The sequence below is a fragment of the Protopterus annectens genome, chromosome 2.part0 (genome assembly GCF_019279795.1).
Source record: "Protopterus annectens isolate FY-2018-M chromosome 2.part0, PAN1.0, whole genome shotgun sequence".
In the NCBI taxonomy this organism is placed as follows: domain Eukaryota; kingdom Metazoa; phylum Chordata; order Ceratodontiformes; family Protopteridae; genus Protopterus; species Protopterus annectens.
In genome coordinates this window covers 387,760,081-387,785,081 of record NC_056728.1, presented here as the reverse complement: position 1 = coordinate 387,785,081, position 25,001 = coordinate 387,760,081, and the positions used below count along the sequence as shown (strand labels likewise).

At 42.3% G+C, this 25,001-nt stretch overlaps 1 protein-coding gene across 2 annotated transcripts in view; it reads right to left on the bottom strand.

Moving 5' to 3' along the window:
• The window catches only part of LOC122793098 (probable global transcription activator SNF2L2), a 2,696,898-nt gene that overhangs the window by 1,917,874 nt on the left and 754,023 nt on the right, over positions 1 to 25,001 (bottom strand). For both annotated transcript variants that reach the window (XM_044060828.1, XM_044060829.1), the window contains exon 8: positions 7,416 to 7,589. In XM_044060828.1, the coding sequence (XP_043916763.1) occupies positions 7,416 to 7,589 (174 nt within the window). The remainder of the gene's footprint in view (positions 1 to 7,415; positions 7,590 to 25,001) is intronic.

The window sequence follows — 25,001 nt, the reverse complement described above, 5'->3', positions numbered from 1 at the left end:
TAAAATTTGATAACAATTCCAATAATCCCGTAGGTAATGTTTTGGTAAGGTCAACATTTCTTGCAAAGTCATCCTTATTGTTCATTTCAACATATAATGGAGATTCTGATGAGATTAGGAAAACAGTCAACAGAAATTGGGGTGTTTTGAAGTTGTATAAGGATTTGTCCCCACAATGTAATAGTAAATTGAGTTATGTATATAAGAAAGATTCATCATTTAAAGACATTTTTGAAATGAATGTATGGGGAAGGGGCCTTGCATGTAACAGACCTATAGGCAATTTTAAATGTGGAAGGTGTTCCACGTGTCCCTATATATTTTTTACTGGTAATAGCCTTGTGATAAATCATTGTCATATTTCTATTTTGGGTCATTTTGATTGTTACACCAAAAATGTGGTTTATCTTGCTTTATGTCAAGAATGTAATGCTTTTTATGTAGGCAAAACAAGTAGGCATTTTAGGGAAAGTATAAGGGAACACTTGCTGGATGTTAGACATCTTAAAACCACCAATGCTCTTGCCAGGCATTTGGTTGACCATTCCGATCATAGTTTTAAATTCTGTATATTGAAACAGATAAAGGTGGATCAACAAGATAGGATCACGGATACACATTTGGACATTTGTGAATTAAAATGGCAGCTTAGATTAAACGCACATAATTACCCTGGATTAAATGAGTATAGTACTGTTAAGCCTATACACAAGTTAAGGAACATTACAGGCATTAAATAATAATACTTCCATAGATTTAAATTTTATGTGAAGTTAAGCACTTTCAATAACATTTATGTTGTAATATTTAATATATACATATATACACTCCTATATACATACACAATTTTATTTAAAATATATTACATATATGTACATTTTTTTACTTAAAATCATCAAACTATTTAATTTATAGATGGGTTTTCCATTTAAACAATGCAATTCATTTTTTTTATTTTTATTGTATAATGTTAATAATTATATACATTGTAAGGTAGCTTAATGTTTGATAGTATTGTTCAACTTTAAGTGTTTTATTGAATTTTAACTGAATTGTTAATTAATTTATTGATTGATTGCACTGTCTATTTAAGTGGTTTGTAACAGCATCATGGCATTCTGAAGAAGTCTGAGCATTCGGACGAAACCTAGGTCAATGTTATGGTGCATGGTACGTTGTGAATAAACTTCTTTCGGCTGGACCTCGTCTTCCTTGTTTTTTGGTATTATTGGTCGTGTACGCACTACTTTTGGTTCATAATTTGCTCAACTGTCCTTGGGGATAGTTTCCACTTTTCTGTTAAAGTTGTTTTCCTGCACAAAGCACTTGTTAAATGGCTTTTTAAATATGAAGCATGAGCTGCCAGTAGTTGAATATTGTCCTAAAGCATCAATTCCTAATTTTGGTTCTGAAAACTGGAAAGACAGCTGCCCTATTAGCTGTTTAGGAACCATGTTGTCATTGTGTTATTTTGGTTGATTTGAGCCCCAGAAGGCCACCAAGACTAGGTATACATCTTTCATCTCCTTCTAGGCATTATTAGAAGAAACCTTATGTTGTGACTTGAAATTTGAATGACAGATGTGATGTCATATCTGTGACATTTTTGCCATTTGTAAAAAATGCCACTGCTACGTGTCCATTACAAGCATTTCCTTCAACAGGAATCATCATATCCAGTGAACTTTAAGATTAGTTCAAAATCTTTCTGAGGCGCCATTATGCTTTTCTGACACACACACACACACACATATATATATATATATATATATATATATATATATATATATATATATATATACACACACACACACATTTATATAACTTGAACTTGGGAAGAAGGAAAGGGGCTCTTAGAAATTGTCTTCCCTTGATGGCTTGACATTGAGAGAATTGTACCAGGAATGACTGAGTCTTCACTGACTTGTCCTGGAAAGAATTTAATTAAAACTGAACCTCTGACAACCCTAGAAAAATTACTGTCAATGAAGATATCAGGGAAGAATTCTGGTTATGTACTGGTATTCCCAGTACCTATAACAATGCAAGAGTTTAACTGATGTATTCGAACAACAGCTGCTTTTGTTTTACCAGTATCAAATAATCATCCAGCTAAGACAAAACAGTTAAGTTTTGATTTCAGAGAAATACACATAATGAAGGTGAACACTGGCAGCTGAAGTTTCACTGCATCGGAACTGGAAGTCTTAGATGCATCGGAACTGGAAGTCTTAGATGCTGTGTTTTCAGGTTTGCTTTGCAACACTCCAAGAACAAGAATTAAAGTTTTCCCACCTTTCCTCCAAGGTTAGTACATACACTGATCTGAAGAGTGGGAAGAAAATTTTTCCTGATCAGAATCTTGACAAGATTATGGCTATCTGCTGCATCTAAAAATCTTCTTTTCACTACAAGAATCTCGGGAAAGAGTTATTACCTTATTTTTCTTACCCTCTTGAACATTTGAAGGCAAATGTAAATGTTCATGTCACTGTATTCTATCTGCAGATTGACACACTTTTTGGACACATTTTGTCCTCGCTCCTTGTCAATCAAAAGCCATCTTCAAGCCAACTGGTCCATTTTTTTCTCATCATCGGTTCAAGGGTTGACTGGGAGGGACAGTCAACACAGCCTTCAGGAGTTGTTCAGATTGTGTGCCTTTAAGCCCTACATCCCTCCATCACCCACTCAACAAGAGCTGATGACAGGATGCATGAGGCATCAGTTTTGCAATGCCCCTCACTTCTGAAAAGGGCTGATGTCAGTAGGACACCATGCCCAATCACACAAATCACCACCACCCTTATTACACAGTGAGAGAGTTTCTTCTTTCTGTGATGAACTGGTCATGAGAATATGAAAGTTAGCACAGAGGTCAAATCTACTAGCTCTTAACAAGCTGATTCCTACAGTCAAGGGTTTGATTCTCTCAGCCTCCATCTGCCTACCTGTCCTTTGTCTCTCTGAACAAGTCACTTAACTAGAAAATGCTCTCAGGCTGAATATGAAAAGAGTCTATGTGGATTATTGCTCTATCCCAATTACCAAATACAAAAGCACCACAACATGGATGGCTATCACAAAGACCCAACAAAGCATTTGATGCCAGTTTCCTTTCCTGCAAATCTTCAATGAAGGTTTGGGATACTACAATAAAATGCATGCTTTCATGGAAGTAGCACTTAGAAGTCTTCTTCAGCTCATCTTGAAAGACAGTCTAAGCAATGCCACCTGGCAGAGAAACAGACATAGTACAGCTACTATGGCTAACCACCATCACAAACTGAACTGTTATCTATGACCAAAAAAGAAGATACAGTAAAGGTGTTAACTTGCCACACTCACTGATCCTTGAATCAAAACGCTCTACCAGCTTCTCTACAGATTATTCCAAAAGGGATGACTATAAATGGAAGATATAAGACCATCAACTATGGCCCTGAGCTACAGTATGGCAGAGAACTCTCTCTCAGGTACACTCTGCCCAAAGGTGACCAGATGCAGTGACCTCTATGACCAATGTTGTCCACTACCAATAGAAATCTGAAATATGATTCTTGATGAAATGTCACTCCACTCCAGTGGAGGTTAATACAAGGCATCTGACATTCAGAATCAAAGGGAGGAATCTGAGTGCTTACAAGTCAGAATAGTGGGGTCGTCTTACTCAGATACTTGCAAAGTCTTTTCTGGGGAGAAGACGGAGAAACAAAAGCTAACCCCCTAAGGTTTCATATGCCCAGGAGATTCTCTAAAGCAAGGGTTATGGGAGTGCTATGAGAGGTTTCATTATTCTCACCTGTCTCCAACTCTGGGACCATGCGACCTTCAGATTAAGGCTCCCAGTGTGATAGGGTGGGAGGAGCTGTACTCTTCAAATCCAGCTCTAGCAGTGGAAATTTTACACTCATGCAGTGTGAAGAGCAGGAAAGAGCTGGGTGTTTGATTATGATTCACCAATACTTAGCACCATAAGCCCACCAGGTAGCGGGAATACAGAAACCTCTTCAACCATCACTGGTAAGCCTAGCTCGGCTTAGGAAGAGGCAATGGGATTGAGACTCGCTAAGAATGATTTCAACCACAAAACTTTCAGTTTGGGTTTACATCAACAGGCTGGCCACCTCACTTGTCCAAATGTTCAAGTGTGGAAGGAAGCAGAGTTCTATCCTTCTAGGACTCAATGACAGAATGTGCCTTTCTACCTACTCTCTATAGAGTCACCAAGTTTAATTCCTCACTTACCAAGGGATACCACACATCACATTAAGTGATAAAGTCCACTTTTTCAGCAGGTTATTAAAGTAGAGTTTTAGCAAAGACCTGGCCTCCATCTTACTCAGTTCTGTACTTGAAACACTCCACTCCTGCAGCCATATGAGAAGTCAAGAACACCTTAAACTTTTTGTAAATGGCTGGACACTGAAACTTGTAGCATTCCCCAGACTAGTTTGGCTTCTTAGTTTAGGTAATAAAATCATTAGTCTCTGCTTATACATTGTCGTCTCACAGTATGACGTTGTCCTGTTCAATTCTCAGCTAAAGCGTCTTCTGTGTGGAGACATGCGTGAATGGGCGTACCTTCGTTGAAGGTTGTGCATCAGGGCTGGCAACTCGGTACATAAAAATCTACTGCCAATCATTAGCGGACCAGAGTTCCACTGTGGCGACCCCTAACCGGGAAAAGCCGAAAGATACAACAAGTCTCTGCTTATACCCCAACAGCTGCAACAGCACTATGAAGCTTTTGATGCTTTATCCAAATTATGCAATCAGATATATATAATTTGGGATGCAGGGGGTTGGATACTCCCTCCTAAGCTTAGTATATGTATACATACCCAACATCCCAAGCATGAGAACTAAAGGATGCAAAAATGTGCTGAGATTAGGCAATCAGAAGAGGAAATCACAAAAGTAATTCACTGCAGAAAGTGTTCAAAGATGGAAACTTTCTTTCTCAAGGACTAATTACTTAAAGACAGTATACAAGCAGAAATCATCTTTAAGCAATTTATACATACTTTTCAAAGTCTACTGAAGTAGTAGAAGCATTTTTCTCCCCAAATCACCACTTCCATCAGTATCAGGCTAATAGCAGTGCTTTCTGAGCGAGAGGAAGCTGCACCCTTTTGAATATGTACTGGAAAACTAAATTTAACAAAATTTCATGATTTCTCGCCTAAAACAATTTTCTAAAGTCTCTTCGACTTCATACAAAGTGAAGGTTGCTTTTTAACAGCTTCTAATGCAAGTCTCTTTTCTACCTCTTTTTTCGACCCCACCAGCTGACCAATAAGCCACCTCTACAGCCCTGAATGTCTACCTGCAAGTCATATCCAGGTGGTTTTCCAGTGTATTCATGTGGGGGGGGGGGGGAGCTCCCAGGAGGCCTCCAATTCTCTATGCAAACTGAAATGTTTTGGGGTTACACCAGGCAAGCAGGTGAGATGGGCCAGTAGAGAAACAGTCAAACTTCTGTGTTATAGCGTTTTTCTCTGGTCGAACTCTCCATATATTAAGAAGTCATAATTCAGTAAGCTGGGCAGGCAGTGAGAGAATCATTCCAAGTGTGTGCTCTGCCCTCGACTATTGGGCAGTCATGCCTGTCTGTTCCCCCAGCCATTAGCTTAGCATAAACTCCTCAATACCTTCACTGGGTGTGCAATAACCTGTCAGCACTTTCAGTTTCAACCAAACATGTCAACAAAAATTCTCAAGTGCCACATTCTGTACATATAATTCAACAGCAGCAAAATGCCACACACAGAGAATTTATTATAATACAACATAACCCACATAAAACTGCCCGGTGCTCTTCAGTCATTTCATGCTTCCAGACTGGCAAAGGCATCAGAAACCCTCACAGCCAGTCCCACAATGGCAAGAAGATAGGATAAATACTTTCTGCACTGTTTATTGCTAAGACCTACTGTCTCTCACCACATTTCTCAGAGATAGCTGAGCCTCAGTACTCTGTCATGTACAGCCAATTATTTACACAGATAATATAACAGGAACCTGAAAAGAATGTTTTACTCACTACGCATAAATAAATAAATAAATAAATAAATCAGCAAATACTTCAAACTTCACAAAGAAGACCAGCTGGAAATGCTCATCCTTAAGCTATAGTTTGAAAATCTAAATTGGAATTCTCCTCTGCAGTCTACATTTCAGCCACCGTCCCAGTGCATATGAATGGTGCTTCAGGCAAACAGTTACTCAATGTACCACTAGAAAAAATATATGAAGTTAGATATGTAATTTATGTAAGGGCCTGCAGCTCACATCTAAGGACTGCTGAGACAGAAATGAAAGAAATATATTTTAGCTATAAAACAGTACTCAAAATTGTCAAAAGATGGCCATGCTTCTAATCCTGATCCTGGGGAATGGGGCAGCCCCCAAGGTGGAATATCCAACTATGCAGTGTCTGCAAGACCTGGAGGGTCTACACACTGGTTAGACAGGAGGGGTTACTGGAAAAAGCAGTTTGTTGTTCTTCTTCAACCAGTTATAACATTAATGGGTACTACTTACAAACCAATACTCATTGTGTTTTAATGGGTTACAATAATCCTGCTGTGATGACTGCTAGCACTGTTTTGGCCCTTCAAATGAAACAGTTTTTCTTCATGTCATGCAAAATGTCAGTTTGTACTTCTTCATGAATTCTCATCTTTGTTACTGACTGACCAATAGTAATGAATGGATTATGTTGAAATCTCAGTCAGAAGAGTTAAGCACTGAGCTAATCCTCTGGCCATTACAGCAGAAGATTAAAGCTATAAGCCTTTACTGTATGCTTCCCATAGTCTAAGGCTGAAGTCCATTAACAATTAATTATCAATTTGCCTACTGTGCAACTCTCAGCAAGTCATATAACTGGACAGAGTTTCCTAGTTGCCCTTGAAAAAGGGAAGAGGTGCCCAGTGGGCCTAACCAGTTAATAAACACATAAAATATTAAAAAATGCAATTAATGAAATGTAAGTTCAAGGCAGGGCAAGAAAAAAAAAAGCACTTCAATAGCTTCCCTTCTCCTGAAGGAGGCACGATTTTGCCTGGCCAACTCATAAGTCAACAGAGAAAACTTCTAGAAGACATATAAGCTTTCAAAGTCAGTGATACACATGCTGAAGTTTAACAGGCAGACATACTGGGCTTAAGCAGGTCAGTCAGTGAAGCTAGGCACAATACAAGACCAGATCAACAACTGCTGGGAAAAGATCAGATTAAAAATATTGTAGCTCACAACACTCCTGCCACAAACACAACAGTGTTACTACCACAATTACTAAAGCACATTCACCTTTCATGAATGCATGTCTCTCATGCCCAGCACATGAAGAATGTAAGGCATTGCTTAAGTTTTTTCCGCACTGAATATATCCCTACGTCATCACCCACCTGGTGCTTTTGCCTTCGTTTTCGTTCCTGCTCAATTTTTTGTTGCTTTTCCAATTTCTCCGTCATGCGAGCTTCCCTCAGAGTTTGTCTTTTGCTGCGTTTGTAGGCCTTGGAGTTGAGTGCAGTCTCTAATGTTGTGTCACGCCGCATACAGGCCACCACTTCTTGCCTTAGCTTTAATAAAAATAAAACAAATCAAAAAAGGCCATGGACTACAACATGCAGCAGCATATGTAAAGTCATGTTAATCTCTTAACTGCTCTATTCATTACAATATTTAAGTAAACTTGCTCCGAGACAAATAGGATAGGATAGCTTTTATAAAACTGGCAGATGTTAAATTTGTGAAGTTAAAGCACCATTATGTTCAAAAGTGCACTTTCTCGAGGCACTCCTAAAAATGGAGAACATCGATATGTGTGCAGTAACTGAGACCTGGTTCAAGGCTCCAGAGAGCACCCCTGCAATACCAGGCTACAACTTTTACCACACTTTTTGGCCACCAAACCAGGACCGAAACACTAAAGGTGGAGGAGTGTCCATATTCACCAAGGATATTCACACCACCAGGCTAGTTGCCCAACACAATTTGTCTGAAATTCTCCAGGTGCAACTAACACTAGGTAAGACTGCAATCCAAACTGTAACTTGCTACAAATCCCCCACCATGCCCCAAGATTCTCACTACACCTTTCTAAACATACTGGAAAATATTAAAGATACAACCAAACACCCTAATACTGGGTGATTTCAACTACCCTGCCATTAACTGGGAAAACTACTCGGGTACCAACAACTTTGCCAACGGTTCTTGGAATTCATAAATTCCAATGCCCTGCATCACCTAATCCATAGTCGCACCAGGGGCTCCAATATCCTAGACCTGGTCATTACCAACATGGGAAATCGATGCTCCACACCTATGGTCACCCCCTCGTTGGTCAGGTCTGACTATAAGCTAATCACCCTTGACATCCACATCCCTCCCCCACCCCCCAGGAAGGAAACCTCCGTAAAAAAACTTCTCCAAAGCCAACTTCATGCTACTCAAGTCAGAAGTGACAAACTTCATGAAACCTATGCAGACAGGAACTAAAAGTTCGACTGCTGAATCCTACACTAAAAGGCTCTGTACGAGCACATCCACTTGTGCATGAATCGTGCCATCCCAAATAGAACCAAGATGCTCTCCTCCAAAAAAAGGAAATCAATCTGGTGGTCCCCTGCCATAAACAAACTTTACAACAAAAGGAAGAAACTGTTGCAGAAAAGAAGAAAATCCCAGGAGCAAAAAACTCCCTTACCAGCCTCAGTAAGAAGCTGAGATACCTCATAAAATCCTCCAAAGCTAGTTACGAAAATAAAATTGCCAAAGATTCCAAAGACAACCCACAAGGCATTCTATATCCATGTCAAGAATCTAAATGGCAATCTGAAGATCTGCTCTGAGCTACAACAGAAGGGCATTAAATATACTGATCCCAAGGATATTGCCAATATCCTGGCAGATCGATTCAGTGCCAACTTCACCCCACTCTCACCCCCTAAAGGGCCCATCTCAATACCGAAAGATTGCCAAATTCCAGTAATAACGGCCACACAGGTAAAAACCGCACTCTCCAAAGCTAAGAATACAGCATCCATGGGACCAGACGACATCCCAGGCTGTGTACTACATGAATTGCAAAATGAACTGGCACTTCACCTAAGTGTCATGTTTAATTATAGCCTCACCTCAGGCTTCGTGCCCACTGAGTGGCGCACAGCTACAGTTATCCCACTCTACAAGGGGGGAATCCACCTTGGATCCTGGGAACTACCGCCCCATCAGTCTGACGAGCCTGATCTGCAAGGCCATGGAACGTATTATCATGGAACTTATAAACAAAGACATTGGCAACTTTCAAGCACTGGACCCCACCCAGTTTGGATTCGTGAAGGGCCGATCTTGTTTCCTGAACCTGACTGACTTCTTGGAATCAGTCTCCAGAGCTGTGGATGAGGGTAAGGTGGTCCATACAGCCTATCTGGACCTCGCCAAGGCCTTCGACACCATCCCCCCACTCTGAAATCATAGATAAACTTACTAAGTTGGGCATTAATCCCTACATCACTCAATGGGTTGCCAACTGGCTTACTGACAGAACCCATACTGTAAAAGTAGCCGACTCCAAATCCAGCTCCAGACGAATGACAAGTGGAGTACCTCAGGGTTCAGTCCTGGGACCGCTCTTGTTTGGCATCTACTTCTCTGAAGTACAGGCCAACATTAAGGGACTCTGGCTAACAAAGTTCGCAGATGACTGCAAACTGGGAGCCATTACTGTATCCCCAAATGACGTGGATATTCTACAAAAGGGCCTTAAAGAAACAGATGCTTGGTGCCAGAGCCATGGGCTCAAGCTCAATGCCAAGAAATGTACAGTTATCCCCTTTGGGAAAAAACATGTACCCATGAATTACCACATAGGTGGCAGTACACTAAACACTGAAAGTGTGATAAGAGACTTAGGGACACAGGTGGACAGTGGTCTCAACCTTCGATAACCGCATTGCCACAACAGTCAGGAAATCCTTCTATGTGGCACACCTCATCACTAAGGGCTTTTCATCCAGAAAAAAAGTAGGTCATTGTCCCACTGTACTCATCACTCATTAGACCCATTATAGAATACAACGCCCCATTTGGTATGTACCTCTTAAGACATCTGCAATAACTGGAAAGGCCGCAGAAATACCTCAATAAAAGAATCACAGGCTTAAAGCAGATGCCCTATGCTGACCGTCTAAAAAAACTCCAGCTATACTCTGTCACATATCATCTACTCAGAGGTGATCTCTGCTTAACATAAAGGCCATGTCAAACCCAGAGCTGTTAGACATGCTACACTTAAAGAAATCCCAATCCCTCAGAGCCACACGCTCCAGGGATCTAAACCTTGTCATCACAATGAACAAAACATGCTGGAGGGATAGGTTCCTGAACCGGAGACACCCCAGACTCTGGAATAAACTGTCCATACATGTCAAGCAGACCGCATCTTTGGCCCTCTTCAAAAGGAACCTTGACGACTGGATGTTAGATAAGAAATTCACCCCAGGGATCACATCAGTCACCTTGCTAGACAAGGGTCCAGGGAAGTAAATATTGTGGGAAGAGATAGCCAGGGAATTATTATGGCTAGGCTTGTATAGGTCCTAGGGCTGATAGCCTAGTACCAACCTATGAACCAGTTGCTTTTTTTGTCAGCTGAATAAATACGACTTCCCCCTTACCATTACTGTATTTTTGTTACACAAAGTAAGTTCTTGGATGATGTTAAAATTATGTCTAGCCCACTCATAAATTTGAAATCAAACCAATGAATAACTAAAGCAAAACTGAATAAAAGTACAGCCAATGAATAACTAAAGCAAAACTGAATAAAAGTTCAGCAACTGAATATTCATGTAAGACAGTGAAACAGAAATCCAAATTTGTTATAATTATCAACTGCAAAACGAAAGGATTTTAGAAGGAATTTACTCTGTTTTGGATAAGAATGCTGGTCTAATAAAGAAAAGCTATACATTTGCCATAATGGCAGATGTCTAAAGAAGGTTCGTCCTCTGTAACCAACAAGACTAGCAATGCAGGAATTGAGATCACTCAGCACATAAAACATTTCAAGACTGCCAGGAACCTTTCTCATTATGTACTACATATGCCACACTCTCACCAAGTTTTCTTGTCAACTGCTTTACAGCAAACAGAAGACAACAGATACAGGATGAGAGAGAAAAAGCTCCAGATCAGATGCACCAAAGGGAGGAGATGGGGAGAGGTTATGTTATAGAAGATGGACTTTCCTATAGATTTTCCATTAGAGTAGGCATACAACTTTTATATCTGATAAGAAGTCCATCTCCTACAACCAAAAGGACAGATTCTCTATCTAATCCTTCTTGCTTGACCACCTTCATAGGAGCAAATCATGCACATTAGTGGCCTGAAAATAATACCTGGACCTGGAAATAATATCCAACATGCACAGCCTTAAAAAAGGTGTTAAGGTAAGGCCAAACAGCACCTAAATAAATGTCATCAAGAGTCACATTACAGAAAAAAGGCACAAAGTAGTAATCATAGCTGTACGAGAGAAATCCCAAAAAGCTGCAGTAAGAGCTTTCTATCCCTAACATGGCAAGATTCAATGCAACTGTTTAACCATTTGGAAAGGATTAGCTTAGAAACCTTCTTATCCTGTTTGAACACAGCAAAGGAAACAGACAAGTGCATCATCCATCTGATGGGCCCAGACAACCACAGTTCAACAGAGATCTTGAATTCTTCAGGAGTTGGGTAAAGGGGGATAACAACAAGTGCTGACATTGGCTTGTCCATCCTAGGGGGGAGGTTGTGGTGATTCTAGTCAGCAAACTGAGGCTTACGAGCAAAGAAAGTCAGCTTAAGGCTGGGGACATGGGTTTGGCTCTATCAAGTCAGTGATGGTCAAGTTTGCTGCACATGTGCAGGAACATGCATGTGCAGAAAGGGTGCAGTAGGCTCTATAAGTGACAAAAGCCCTCAAGTCAATCAACAGCAGTTGAAGTTAGAGACAAAACAGAATGGTCTGTTGTCCATGTATGTGAGGGCTCCCATAGAAGCCTTTGGGACTGACAGGGGAATGGCAGTAACAAGGGAATGGTGAGCCACTAGGTGAGCTTTGAGGCTGCAGGGCAGAGTCATTTGAGCCCTTAAACTCTCAGTCAGGACGTGTAGCAGTGGGGGACTGGCAAGCCATTCAGTAGGCAGCTGGCTGCAGGAAAGGCTTAATGTCTGTGTTGGCAGGCATAACGCAACCTTCATACCTGCCCGAAAGACAATTCCCTCCAGTCCGCTATCACCTAGGGCAGTGGTCACACCATTGTCACTATTAAAAGGAAAGAAAGGGAACACGACTAATTTAAGGAAGGCTGACAAGTCAGAGTTTGGAGGCAAAATGCATAAAGAAGAATAATCCTAGCTGCTGTAGAGATTCAGAAAATGGAGAAGATATTCCCCTTACTTACGTTACTGAGGAAAGGAAACAAATAAACTGATAGGCCAGTTTAAGCTACATTTCACTGCAATGTCTTACACAAAGAAGAGTTTCTTCTAGGTAACAAACTCTTACCATGGTGCAATAAATAAGCAGGCCTGACAGAAATAGCATGCCTTTTCAAAATTAGTAATGGCCACTAAAGGCAGGTACTTTAATTCTGTAGGGGCTGCTAGTTCAAAAACAGAGAGTGGAAAAGGATCTTGTATATAAAGCCAGAGATGAAAACTACCCTATAAGAAGGCCTTACAGATCATGAGAGGTAGGCGCAGAAAGTACAGTTTTGTACCTACCATAAATGTAGATGTTCGAGGATTCCATTGCTGCAGTCCTTACTATTGGGTATAGTCCGCATCCAGTTCAGGGCGCATTAGGCGGACCAGCGAGTCCCAGGGGTACTAATCATTGACGGCGTCATATCCTCAGTCTTTTCTTGCCCCAGATGTCAGAAGACCCAAAAAGACAAGGCCCAAAATACCTGCACCAAAACATGAACAATATATACAAAAATATAAGCATGTAAACTCACCTACACAACCACCCCTAAACACAGAGGGAAGGAGGTTGGACTGCAGCAATGGAATCCTCGAACATCTACATTTATGGTAGGTACAAAACTGTACTATGTTCTTCGCTTTTCCATTGCTGCAGTCCTACTATTGGTAGAATCCCAAAGCAGAGGTAAGGGAGGCTGGCAAATCATAAAGAAGCAGGAGCTGACAACATGCCTTGCAAAACAGCTGTGGCAAAACCAGCCCTAGACTTAGAGTAGATAGGAAGGTGATAATGCTTAGAGAAAGTATGCACTGAACTCCAAGTAGCTGCTTCCAAAATATCCATAGTTGCCACCACCCGTAGAAATGCTGTTGAAGTGGCAGTAGCCCTAGTGGAATGAGGCCTAATCCCAGCTGGAATCTCCTTGCCATGATGGGAATAACAAAATGCAATGCAAAAGCCAATCCACCTAGAAATAGTTTGTTTTGACACAGGCAACTCAAAGCAAAAGAAACAAACAACTGCTGAGACTGCCTAAAATCCTTAGTCCTGTTGCCTGTGTACATCTAAAGTATGCAAAATCCTTTCCCTTTATTTTGGGGTCTGCATAAAAGTAGGCAAATGAATAGTTTGGTTTAAAGCCACACTAGAAACCACCTTAGGCATAAAGGAAGGATTAGTACGTAATGATACCCTATCCTTATGGAAAATCAAAGACTGCCATAAGGGCCTGCAACTCAGACACCCTTCTTGCAGAAGTAATAGCCAACAAAAAGCAGTCTTCCATGACAAATATTTCAATTCAGCAGTAGCCTGGCTCAAAAGGTTGTAGAGTAAGTTTTTCCAACACAAAATTGAGATCCCAAGCAGGAGTAGGAGCTCTCTTATATTCTTTGCCAAAACAATGGTGGGTCACAATCATAGTGAGCTGAGATTGCTGCAGCATGAATCTTAATGGAAGAGAAGGACAGACCCTTGTCCAGTAACTCAGTAAGATATTGAAGAGCCACACTCAAATTAGGCTCAGAAATCTCCAAATTCTTTGCTTTACTCCAAAATAAAAATCTCTTCCATTTTTCTCATGACACTTTCCTTGTACTAGGTCTTCATAATCACATTTAAAACTTGTTGAGGAAGTTGAGACCTGCTGTGTTGCAACACAGAATATGCCAGGCTGTCAGATGAAGAGAGTGAAGCTTGACATTGAGCAGATGACCGTCCTTCTGGGATAACAGATGTGGAATCACCAATCTGGAGCTATCAAAATCATCCTTGGCCTGTCCTGTCTGACCTTTAACAGTACCTTTGGAAGAAGAGGCAGAGGTGGATGAAGGTTTGTCCAACTGAAAGACAGAGCATCCACTTTCCAAGCTGTGTGATGAAACCAAAACTCTGGCAGCTGGTGGTTTAGTGGGGAACAGATCTATGTCTGGAGTTCCCCATGACACTGTCAATTTCTGAAATACATGAAGATCCAGTTTCATCCATGTTTTGTCTGCTTTACACATCTGCTAGGGAGTTCTGTGCTCACCGCAGAAATCTTGCCTGAAGAGTTAGTTGCAAGCTGAGTCTCCCATAAAATCATTGCTTGCCTGCATAGAGGATAAGAATGTTTGTTTGTTGATGTACCACATGACAGTTCTGTTGACTGTTAGAATCAACACCTGCCCTGGAAGAAGTAACTCCTTGAAAGCCATTAATGCAAACTGGACTGCTAACATCTCCTCCATGTTGATATGTAGATGCTGTAGTCTGGCAGGCCACTTGTCTTGTATCCACTTTCCATTTAGATGAGCTCCCAAGCAATATCTGAGGCATCTGTTCCCATGTTTAGGTGACATTCCTGAGCCCACCACAAAAATTCTCTTTGAAGGCAAGGTAGTATTTGAATGACAGTGTCTAAATCCTGGCAGTGCTGTGTCCATACATTTTTGAGATACCATTGTAACTTCCTCATATGCAGTTTGGCATTGGGAAGCACCAGAATACAAGATGCCATGAACCCTAATGCTTGAAGGACTGTCTTTGCAGTCAGCACGGACTGATGAGATAGTTGATGGAAGTAAAGTGATAGACTCTTTTGTTTGTCCGGGGTTAAAAAGGCCATCTGGGCTGCTGTATTCAGTCTCACACCCAGAAAGGACATGTCTTGAGAGGGTACTAGACTGGACTTTATTTTAGGCATCTTAGCACTGCTATAACATATTCCAGATGCTGTAGAAGGTCTTCCTTTTCTTGAGCCAGAATCAGGCAGTCGTCTAAATAAGGATAGATTTGAATTCCTTGTAGCCTGAAGTAAGCTATCACTGGAGCCAGAACCTTTGTGAATACTCTGGGAGTAGATAAGCCAAAGGGCAATGCAGAGAACTGATAATGAGAATCTCCAGCAGATACTTCCTGCAACTTAGCCTGATAGGCACATGAAGGTAAGCTTCCTTGAGATCTAAAGTTACCATCCAGTGATCTTTGCCCAGCAGGTAAAAGCTGTTGTAACGTCAACATCTTGAACTTGGGAATGTCCAGATAAGTGTTGAGGAGAGATAAATCCAAAATCGGTCTCCACGTGTTCCCCTTCTTTGGTACTAGGAACATGCGAGAATAAAATCCTAGGCCCCTTTCTGATACAGGGACTGGCTGAATGGCCCCATTTGGAGTAACTGAGAAACTTGCTTGTGAGCCTCTTTTCTTTGTGGAGGAGGCTGGCATGCCTTTGAAAGGGGCATTGTATGGAAATAAAATCTGTAACCGTGGTGAATGATGTCCAACACCCATCTGTCTTGAGTAATTAAATCCCAATTTTCTTTGAAAAGAGACAGTCGTCCTCCCAAAGGAGCTGCCAGACGAGAATCTACTGGCAGCTGAAAAGGCAGGTCATCGGGTCTGTTTGGACTGACCCCTGCCCTCACCAGAAGTCTGAGCAGGTGAACTCCTGTTCTAGGCCTAAAAGAACCTTGAGCCCTGCCTCTACCACGTCTAGACCTACCCCTAGACTGGGAATCATAAGCAGGATATGTCCACCCCTTAGCAGGCCAATTTCTACTAAACTTCGGCGGCTGTACCTGCAAAAATCTTTAACAGTTTGCATAGACTTAGCTTTGTCCTCCATTTTCTTTAAAACTGCTTCCACAGGTGAACCAAACAACACATCAGACTGTAAAGGAGCATCCAAAATCCTTGTCTTAACATGCTCAGCCAAATTTTGATCCCTCAACCAGGCATGCCTGCGAAGAACAGAACTAGTGGCAGCCGAGGAGGCCTGCACAGCATCAAAACCACATTGCAAAGAATGCTTGCCCACTTGTTCAGACACATAAACTAAATCCAGCAATTCTTTACAATCAATACCTTCCGCCAAAGCATCTACCTTAGATTTCAATTGTGAAAGGAGATAATTTTGATATTTCAGCATGTGAAACTGACAATTCAACGCCTCATGGCTAGAGTGGAAGAAGTATACACTTTCTTACCCCACCTATCCTTGCCTCTTTGTCAGTGGGAACAGGATTTTTAACCACAGAGGCCTTAACACCTTTAGGCCCCTGAGAAACAGTTTCTGGGTCCGCCCTAGGACTCTTAAACAAATACTTATGAGCACCCTATAGTACCTATCAGGTTTAACAGGAGCAGGAGGCAAAGAATCAGGGTTCAGGGAAGCCTCTGCAAAACATCTTCCACCACATTTAACACAGGAGGTATAGCTAAGGGCCTATGCTGGGGTAAACAAGAATTCCCTAAGCCTCTTCCTGGAATCAGAGTAATCCTGGCCTTCCCATTTAAAGTGCTCCCTCATGGAATGCAGAGTCTCTGAAATGAAAAATCCTCAGGAGGAGAAGCCAAGGAGTGGCATCATCCACATCAGAATCAGAATAATGAGGATACTCCTGCAAATCTTCCGCAGAAGACTCAGAAGCCCCTGAACTCTGTTCAAAACTGTCAAACTCAGGTTCCACCCTAGGCCTCTTATCAGGAGGGCCCATAGAACCTCTAATCATAGTAATCAAATCTTCTGCCATTTTAAGCATATGTTTCTTAGGTACAGAACACGAAATGCTAGGAGAAGCCCCTACTGAAGCTGAACTTGGCCTACCTCTAAAAGAAGTTTTGGCAACAGAAGGAGAGGCTCTAACTACTTTGGGAAGAGAGGGAAGAATAGTTACCTGAGAAGCCCCCTCAGCCTGGCCTGCCTCCTGAGAGGGTACATCCTGTAACAGTAAAGTTTCTGCCTGAGACTCCATAGAAACTCCTGGCAAAACCTCTGGCTCCACTGAGCCTCCTAAAGAACCGACGTCCGGGACTGCCGGTTCATCAACCCGCTGTTTTCGCTGGCTTCGAAGCGGGCGCCGGTTTTCGCTTCTTTTGCGAAAGCGGCGCCGGAGCATCCGACGGCATTTCCCAAACACTAATCTGGCACAGTCTAACCTCCTCTTAATAGTGCGTTTGTTAAACCTAGCACAAGAGCGGCAACCAACAATCAGGCCCTAAACAAGGTATACACAATGTATGGTAATCCCTATGAGGTATCTGTTTCCCACAAGCAATACAGTTATTCACTTTTTCTGACATCCGGTTAAATACTGAGGCAAGAAAACAAAATGTTCTCTGATTCGGTCTGAAACTCCGGTTTCGGAAATATTTCAGAACGCCAATCTGCACTCGCAAAACTGCTTCTGCATCGGACCACAAAAATGATATGACGCCGGCGCGCGCAGAGATTAGTACTCTGGACGCATCGACGCCAGTCCACGCGCCTGACCGACGCCAGCCTTAAGTAAGGACTGCAGCAATGGAAAACGAAGAACATCAGTCCATTCTTAAATGCAAGTTAGAAGCAGCAAACACATTTATTTTAATGGAAAAGAACTCAAAACAAGTTGAAATCTTTACACACAAAGAACATTCAAAGAAAGAGATGCCAAGCCTTTGCCAGATATCCAGATGTAAAATGGGCTCACTTACTCAACAACCCTTCTCAGTTGAAAGCCTCTGAGAGGAGCAAGATAGCAATCATGTCAGAAAAGGCAAAGTTGTTGAGTTTTAATAGAACTGGAGAAGCCATACTATCAACTTTACAAAATGGAGGAGATCTGGATGCAGTTTGCCTCATGGGTGAAACAGCATGTGCAGAAAATTCACAGGTTAAAGGTTTCTCATGAAAGTATGAATATAATTGTGGGAAGGGGGAGTCATGATTATTCTAGGCCATTAAGTTAGAATATCTCTTGTCTTGAGAAGTTTAGCTTACTGAATGAAATACATTCTTTAGAAGAAATGGAAGAAAAGTATGATGCAAGGTCATTTGTAGAAGAGAGAATCTGTTCCCCCTAAATCTGAGGATTCTTCAAAAGAAACTTGGACTCTTTGCATTGTACACTGCTTTGCTTTAAAGATGAAAACTTACTTTGTTAAATGAGGGACTTATAGATAATTTGTGAAGCATCAAAAGTCATTAGTAGAATCTAATTGCTAAGGAACTGCCCCACTAGAACATGACTGACAGTTAAAACGAAAAATGGGAAGGCTTGACTGGCTCCCTGCTAAACTCTCATGGCTTACTGAAAAAGTTGTTACATACCGGACAGCAGCCATGTTATCTGAGTGGATAGCTATGACTATGACCCCCATCAGGAAATCTTGAAAGACCAGCCATATCTGAATAGCAGTTGTCATCTCTACACATTTATGTGAAGTTGAGATTCCAGAGGTGACCATGCATTCTGCAATGTCTGCACATTCATCCTAAAGCTAATATGTCCTTAGTGAATGGTGCCTGAGGAGTCTGTAAATGGAATGGACTATGTCTGCGATCACACCAGGAAGATGTGAACAACAACTCTTAGCTATTCTGACTGGGAAGGGCAGTAGATCCCAAGTCTGAAAACACTGTACCCAAACGGTCCACTGGAGTACCTTCTTGTGAAGCCAGGCATAAGGCACCATTAAAAATGAAACTGCCATAAGGCCTAAGACTTTGAGGGTCTACATTATATCATCAAATGCTTAAAAAAGCGAACGATAACCCATGTAAGTGAAAGTTTACAATCTCGAAAGCTCAGAAGAGAGATTTTTTTCCAAGGGAAAAAATCGCTGTTCCAAAAAAAAAAGAAAAAAAAACTTGAAATAATACATAAAGTGGGTGGCTTCAACCCCCACACCCCCCCCCTACTTAAATATACCAACTCCAAGATCGCACTACAGTGCCGAAAACAGGAAAGTAACGGAAGCGGCCAAGTGAATTCTTTCCCTGGGAAAGAATTTGCTTAAAAGCCTCTTCGCTACTTTGCCTTTTCGTTGTTTTAGGTTCAACCAAGACGCATTCGATATAATGCGTCTTTGGTCATCTAACAGGAACCCGACTTTGACACAGGTCTCTTGTGTAACAGAATGAGAAAAGTAAATGGATGCTGTCTCTCACCAAGTCCCAAGTCCTAAGCAGTAGAAGGCTAATTAATATCCTTGCTTCCTAAAGTAACTGATGCCAGGGAATAACAGTTATGTAGTCACCATAACTTGTTATCTGTGTTATCTGTAGTCACCATTCATCACATTAGGGTCTTGGATCCGACCCAGCATACTTTAGACAACAGCTTAGCGCAAGCTCCTCCCCTCCCATGATGCTCTGCTGCCCTCTAACCTCTCAGATTGAGTTTGCACAGGAGAAAGAAGACAGACAGAAGTATTTGCCACCAACAAAGGTCCACCAACATCCTGCTAATCCTTCAAGAAGGGAGCCGGAGGGTGTGACCGTGACACCTGGTGATGACAGATAACACAGATACCAAGTTATGGCGAGTACATAAAAAGAAGTTATGTACCTACCATAACGTTCCATGTTAGTTGTCTTCATCTCGCCTTCCTTCTTGCTGTTTGGGTTCGGAGCCGATCCTCAGCTCTGACTCGCCCATCTTCTATAGCTCGAGAGCTATTTACTGGCTTGAGGCTACCCCTTATCCCAGAATGCCCAGCGTCAGCTACCCAGATCTCGTTTGTGATAGCACACACTAGACATAAGTAGAGTAACCAGTTACCTAAAAACTGGTTGTCCAATACACATAAACAAGGAAAGAGTCATAAATTACCTAACATGTGAAGTAATAAAAGATACTCAGCTAGTGAAAACAAAAAGAACTCCTCTCAATCCTCTAGGAAGGGGGAAGGAGGGAGGGATGCAAGAAGGAAGGCAAGATGAAGACAACTAACATGGAACGTTACGGTAGGTACATAACTTCTTTATGTTAAGTTGCCATCTCGCCTTCATTCTTGCTGTTAGGAACAGCAGACCTAGCACTTAAAATCCCGGGTGTCTCATTGGAACAGACTCTTCAGAACAGTAGAGCCAAAGGAAGCTCTGCTCCGGGAGACCATATCCACCTTGTAATGAGAGATAAAAGTATGAGGGTTTGCCCAAGTGGCAGCTGCACAGACTGAGTCTATGGGCAACCTAGACTGAAAGGCTACAGAGGTGGCTAATGCTCTAGTAGAATGACCTTTTGGTTTAGCTGGTAGCTCTTTATTTCACAACTGATAAATAAAGGCAATAGTATCAGATAACCATCTGGATAAAGTCACCTTAGAAACTGGAAGGCCTTGTTTGTTGAAAGCATACGAAAGAAATAACTGGTCTGACTTTCTTAGTTCCTTAGCTCTATGGAGGTAAAAACACAATTGTCTGTGCACATCCAATTGATGGAACTTGTATTCTGCCTTGTTGCTGTGATTGGAAAGAAAACTGGGAGATCTATGGATTGATTTAAATTGTTCTCTGAGCAGACTTTAGGAATAAAGGATGGATTAGTCCTCAGAGAAATTCTGTCCTTGTGAAACACCAGGTAAGGAGGACAAACACATAGTGCTTGAAGTTCTGAGACACGTCTAGCTGAAGTGATAGCAACCAGAAAAGTGTCTTCCAAGAGAGAAATTTTAAGGAACATGATGCTGCCGGTTCAAAGGGGGGCAAAATTAAGGAAGCTAAAACTAAATTGAGATCCCAAGGAGGAGGAGGAGGATCTCTAACTGGGGGTCTAAGAAGAGATGTTCCTCTCATAAAGGCCTTGTGGAGCTTATGAGACATTAAGCTAGAATTAAACATACCGATATGAAAATTAGAAATGGCAGCTAGGTGTACTCTAATGGTAGCGGAAGCCGCACCAGACTGAAAGAGTTGTGCTAGAAATTCAAGAATTTCATGGACTGGGGCTGAGAAAGGATCCAAATTTCTAGATTCTGCCCAGTAAGAAAACCGTTTCCATTTACTAGCATATGTTTTCCTCATAGTAGACTTATGTGAGAAAACAATATCACGGACTGCTGGGGAGATACCGGAAAGCCTGGCTAAGGTTGGAAGAGGAGTAACCAAGCTGTGAGCTGGAGAGTTTGAAGGGATTGGTGCAACCCGCCTGATTGATGAATCAGAAGATCTGGAACCAGGTCCAGAATCCATGGTTGATCCAGAAGGTGGAGTTGCAGGAACGGGAACCATATCTGACGATGCCAATATGGGGCAAGGAGGATCATTTTGCAAACCAACAATTTTGCTTTCTGTATGAGTACTGGTATTAGGGGAAAGGGGGGAAAGTGTAAAGGAGCCCCTGAGGCCAAACGTGGACTAGAGCATCTCTGGGTATATGACCTGGAAGAGGATGTAGGGAGAAGTAGCTGCTGCATTTGTTGTTGAGAGGATTGGCAAACAGATCGCAGCAAGGCTGTCCCCATTTGCGGAAGATAAGATCCGCAACTTCCTGATTCAGAGACCACTCGTGAGGCATGAGGATAGCTCTGCTGAGCCTGTCCGCTATGATGTTGGATTTCCCAGGGATGTGCGTTGCTATCAGAAAATGTTGGGAGGAAATTGCCCATTGCCACAGTCTGAGTGCTTCTCGACACAAGGAGTAAGACGTGGTCCCGCCCTGTTTGTTGATGTACCACACCACTGATATGTTGTACGTTTGGATTGCAATGGTCCCAGAAGGAAGAGAGTCTTGAAGGGCTTGCAACGCTCTCATTTCTAGGGCAGTGATGTGCAGATGGTACTCGTGAGGTTGCCAAGTACCTTGGACAGTCCTGCCTAGATAATGCCCTCCCCAACCCTATCAGGGAGGTGTCCGTGGTTACTGTGGCTACCAGAGGGGGTTGTATGAAAGGTCTGCCCTGAATTACTAGTGGGGAGACCATCCACCAAGAAAGGTGCCCTTTGCATGTTTCTGTGATCAGGATCATGTGAGACATGGGTAGCTCCTGGAAAGACCACTGCGTGAAAAGAAGCCACTGAAGGATTCTCATGTGGAAACGCCCTAATGGGACAAGAAGAATGGCAGCTGCCATGGAGCCTAGAGCTTGGAGGACATATCTGACTTGAATCCTTTTGCTCTGTATTAGAATTAACACTTGTTGACAAATAGTGAAAACTCTTTCCTGTGGTAATCTTGCAAACATTTCTTTTGTGTTCAATTCTGCTCCTATGTATGTGACAGAATGACAGGACAACAAGGCAGATTTTTTGAAATTTACTGCAATGCCTAGTTGAGTGCATGATGTGATTGTATAATCCCGTGCCTCTAAGAGTTGATGTCTGGTGGCAGCAGTCAGGAGCTAGTCGTCTAGATAGGGAAACACCTGGAATCCTTGACGCCTCAGGTGAGTCATGACTACTGCCATACACTTGGTAAACACCCTGGGGGCTGAGGTGAGACCAAAGGGCAGAGCTCTGAACTGGTAATGACTGGCCCCTACCCAGAAGCGAAGAAATCTCCTGGAGCATCTGTCCATCTTGATATGGTTGTATGCGTCCTGAAGATCTATCGAGCACATCCAATTGTCCTGACCCAGAAAAGGGAAAATGGACTGCAGTGTCACCATCAGGAACTTTTCTTTTCGTACAGATTTGTTCAATCTGCTGAGATCCAGTATTGGTCTCCAGTCCCCTGTCTTTTTTGGTACTAAAAAGAATCTCAAGTAAGTTCCAGATCCTAGTTGGTCTGCGAGGACTTCTTGAATGGCTCTTTCTTCTAGCAGTCTTGAAACTTCTGTGACTGCTTGATCCCTTAGACTGGGTGGGACATCTGGGATGGACTTTTTTGATTCTATGGGGGATTGATGGAAGGGAATTTTGTAACCTCTGGACATAATGGATAGTACCCATCTGTCTCTTGTTATATTTTGCCAGGCTTTTTGAGTACAGCGAAAGTCTTCCCCCGACTGCCTCCAGAGGTGAGCAGTCGGGCAACCCTTCAAGGATGCTGGGAGGGCTTGGCAGAGAAGGTTTCTCTGTCACCCTGGTTTTGCGGTCCCCCTCTGCCACGAGGGCGGCGTCTATTATTGTTGTTTCCTCCTCTGCCCCTGGAGGAAAAATCACCACGTGTGTCAGGCAAGGGTCCCTGGGATTTTCGGAACCACATCTTTCCGCACTTCTGACCCTTGGGTTAAGGTCTGGAAGGGGTGGAAAAACAGACTTCCATGGCAGAGAGAGTCTTGCCTTCCTGCTTATACCTGGTCAACGTGTCTTTCACCTGTGGCCCAAAGAGAAAGGAGCCATCAAAGGGAGTATTGATGAAGGATGCTCAAAAGGGTTCCGCAAACTGACACAGCTGCATCCAACCATGTCTCATGAGAGCCACACCTGTCCCTGCAGCTCTGCTCGCTCCATCGGCTGCATAGGAAATCAGCCTCATGGAGGAGCTGACTATGGGAATAAGAGTCGCAAGCTGAGAAGCTAATTTGGCTGGTACTCCCTCAGCTGTAGGATCGTGAAGGGTATCTCCAAGCTCTTTCAGGAGATCCCTTTGAAGACGTGTAAAATGGCATAGATAGTTCAGGGACCTCATTGAAAATGTCACTGAAGCAAACATTCGCTTTCCATATCTGTCCATCGTCCGAGACTCTTTGTTTGGAGGATGAACAGAAGAAGAGGTTTCTGGTAACTCTTTCTTGGTGGCTGCTGCTATCACCATGGCATCAACGGGCATACCTTTGGAGAGGAATTGTTTATCCTGGGGGCTGTAATAAATTTTTTAGGTCTTTTTGGAGTAGGTTCCACAGAATCTGGAGCTGACCAAGCCTTTTGAGCCACTACAGATATGAGTGGATTGAAAGGAGGAGATACCCAGGAGGTGGAAGGTCGGGAACAGAATGCATCCAGGTATACAGACTCATCCTCGGTAGGGGCTAGGGAAGTCCAATCCCTCCTCTGTCTAAGCATTTCAAGGATGTCCGAAAAGGAAACATCTTCAGAGGGGGACCTTGGGGACCCTTCCGACTCATTTATTTTATTTTATTTATTTTACATTTGTTAACCGGGATGGTCCGACTGGATACATGTCCTTTTTCAGCGGAGGCCCGGGGAGAAAAGCTCCAACAGAGTTACATTGATAATTAGGTACAGTAAATGAGCTGAAAGAACTTAACAAAAACATAGGCTATTTACATACAAGTACAAGACTGCCATTACTATTTCTGAGATTACTACAAATGTAACATTAATAACATATTAGCAAGGACGGTAGGCAGTATAATGACATAGAGTTAGACAGGATACATATTTCTTTATCACAGTATACAAAGTACTTATCATCTTAGCTAGTTGTTTATGTTTTAGTTAATGGCACAGAGCTAGTCTGGGTTTGAGCAAGGACATAGCCAGTGTGACTTGAAGTTGAGTTTTAGACTATTTGAATTGACTTAGAGAAGTTGCAAGCGTGATGTTATCTGGGAGAGAGTTCCATATTTTACCAGTGGTGTTGGCAAATAGCGTGTCACCACCTAGGTTGAGAGATTTAGTTGTTTGGACAAGGAGTCTGTTTGCTGAGAAGGCAGCTTAGATTGGAGTAGGGAGTCATTAAGTTTTTTAGTGCTGGGGTATTCTCAGGTTGTTTAAGGATTTTGAAGGCCTCTATGAGTTGGGACTGGTGAAGAAGGTGTGGGAATTCTATCCATCCAAGCTTTTTCAGGTTAGTACAGTGGTGTGTTCTGTAGGGTAGGCCTGTAACGAACCTGGCAATGTGATTATAGCAGGATGAGA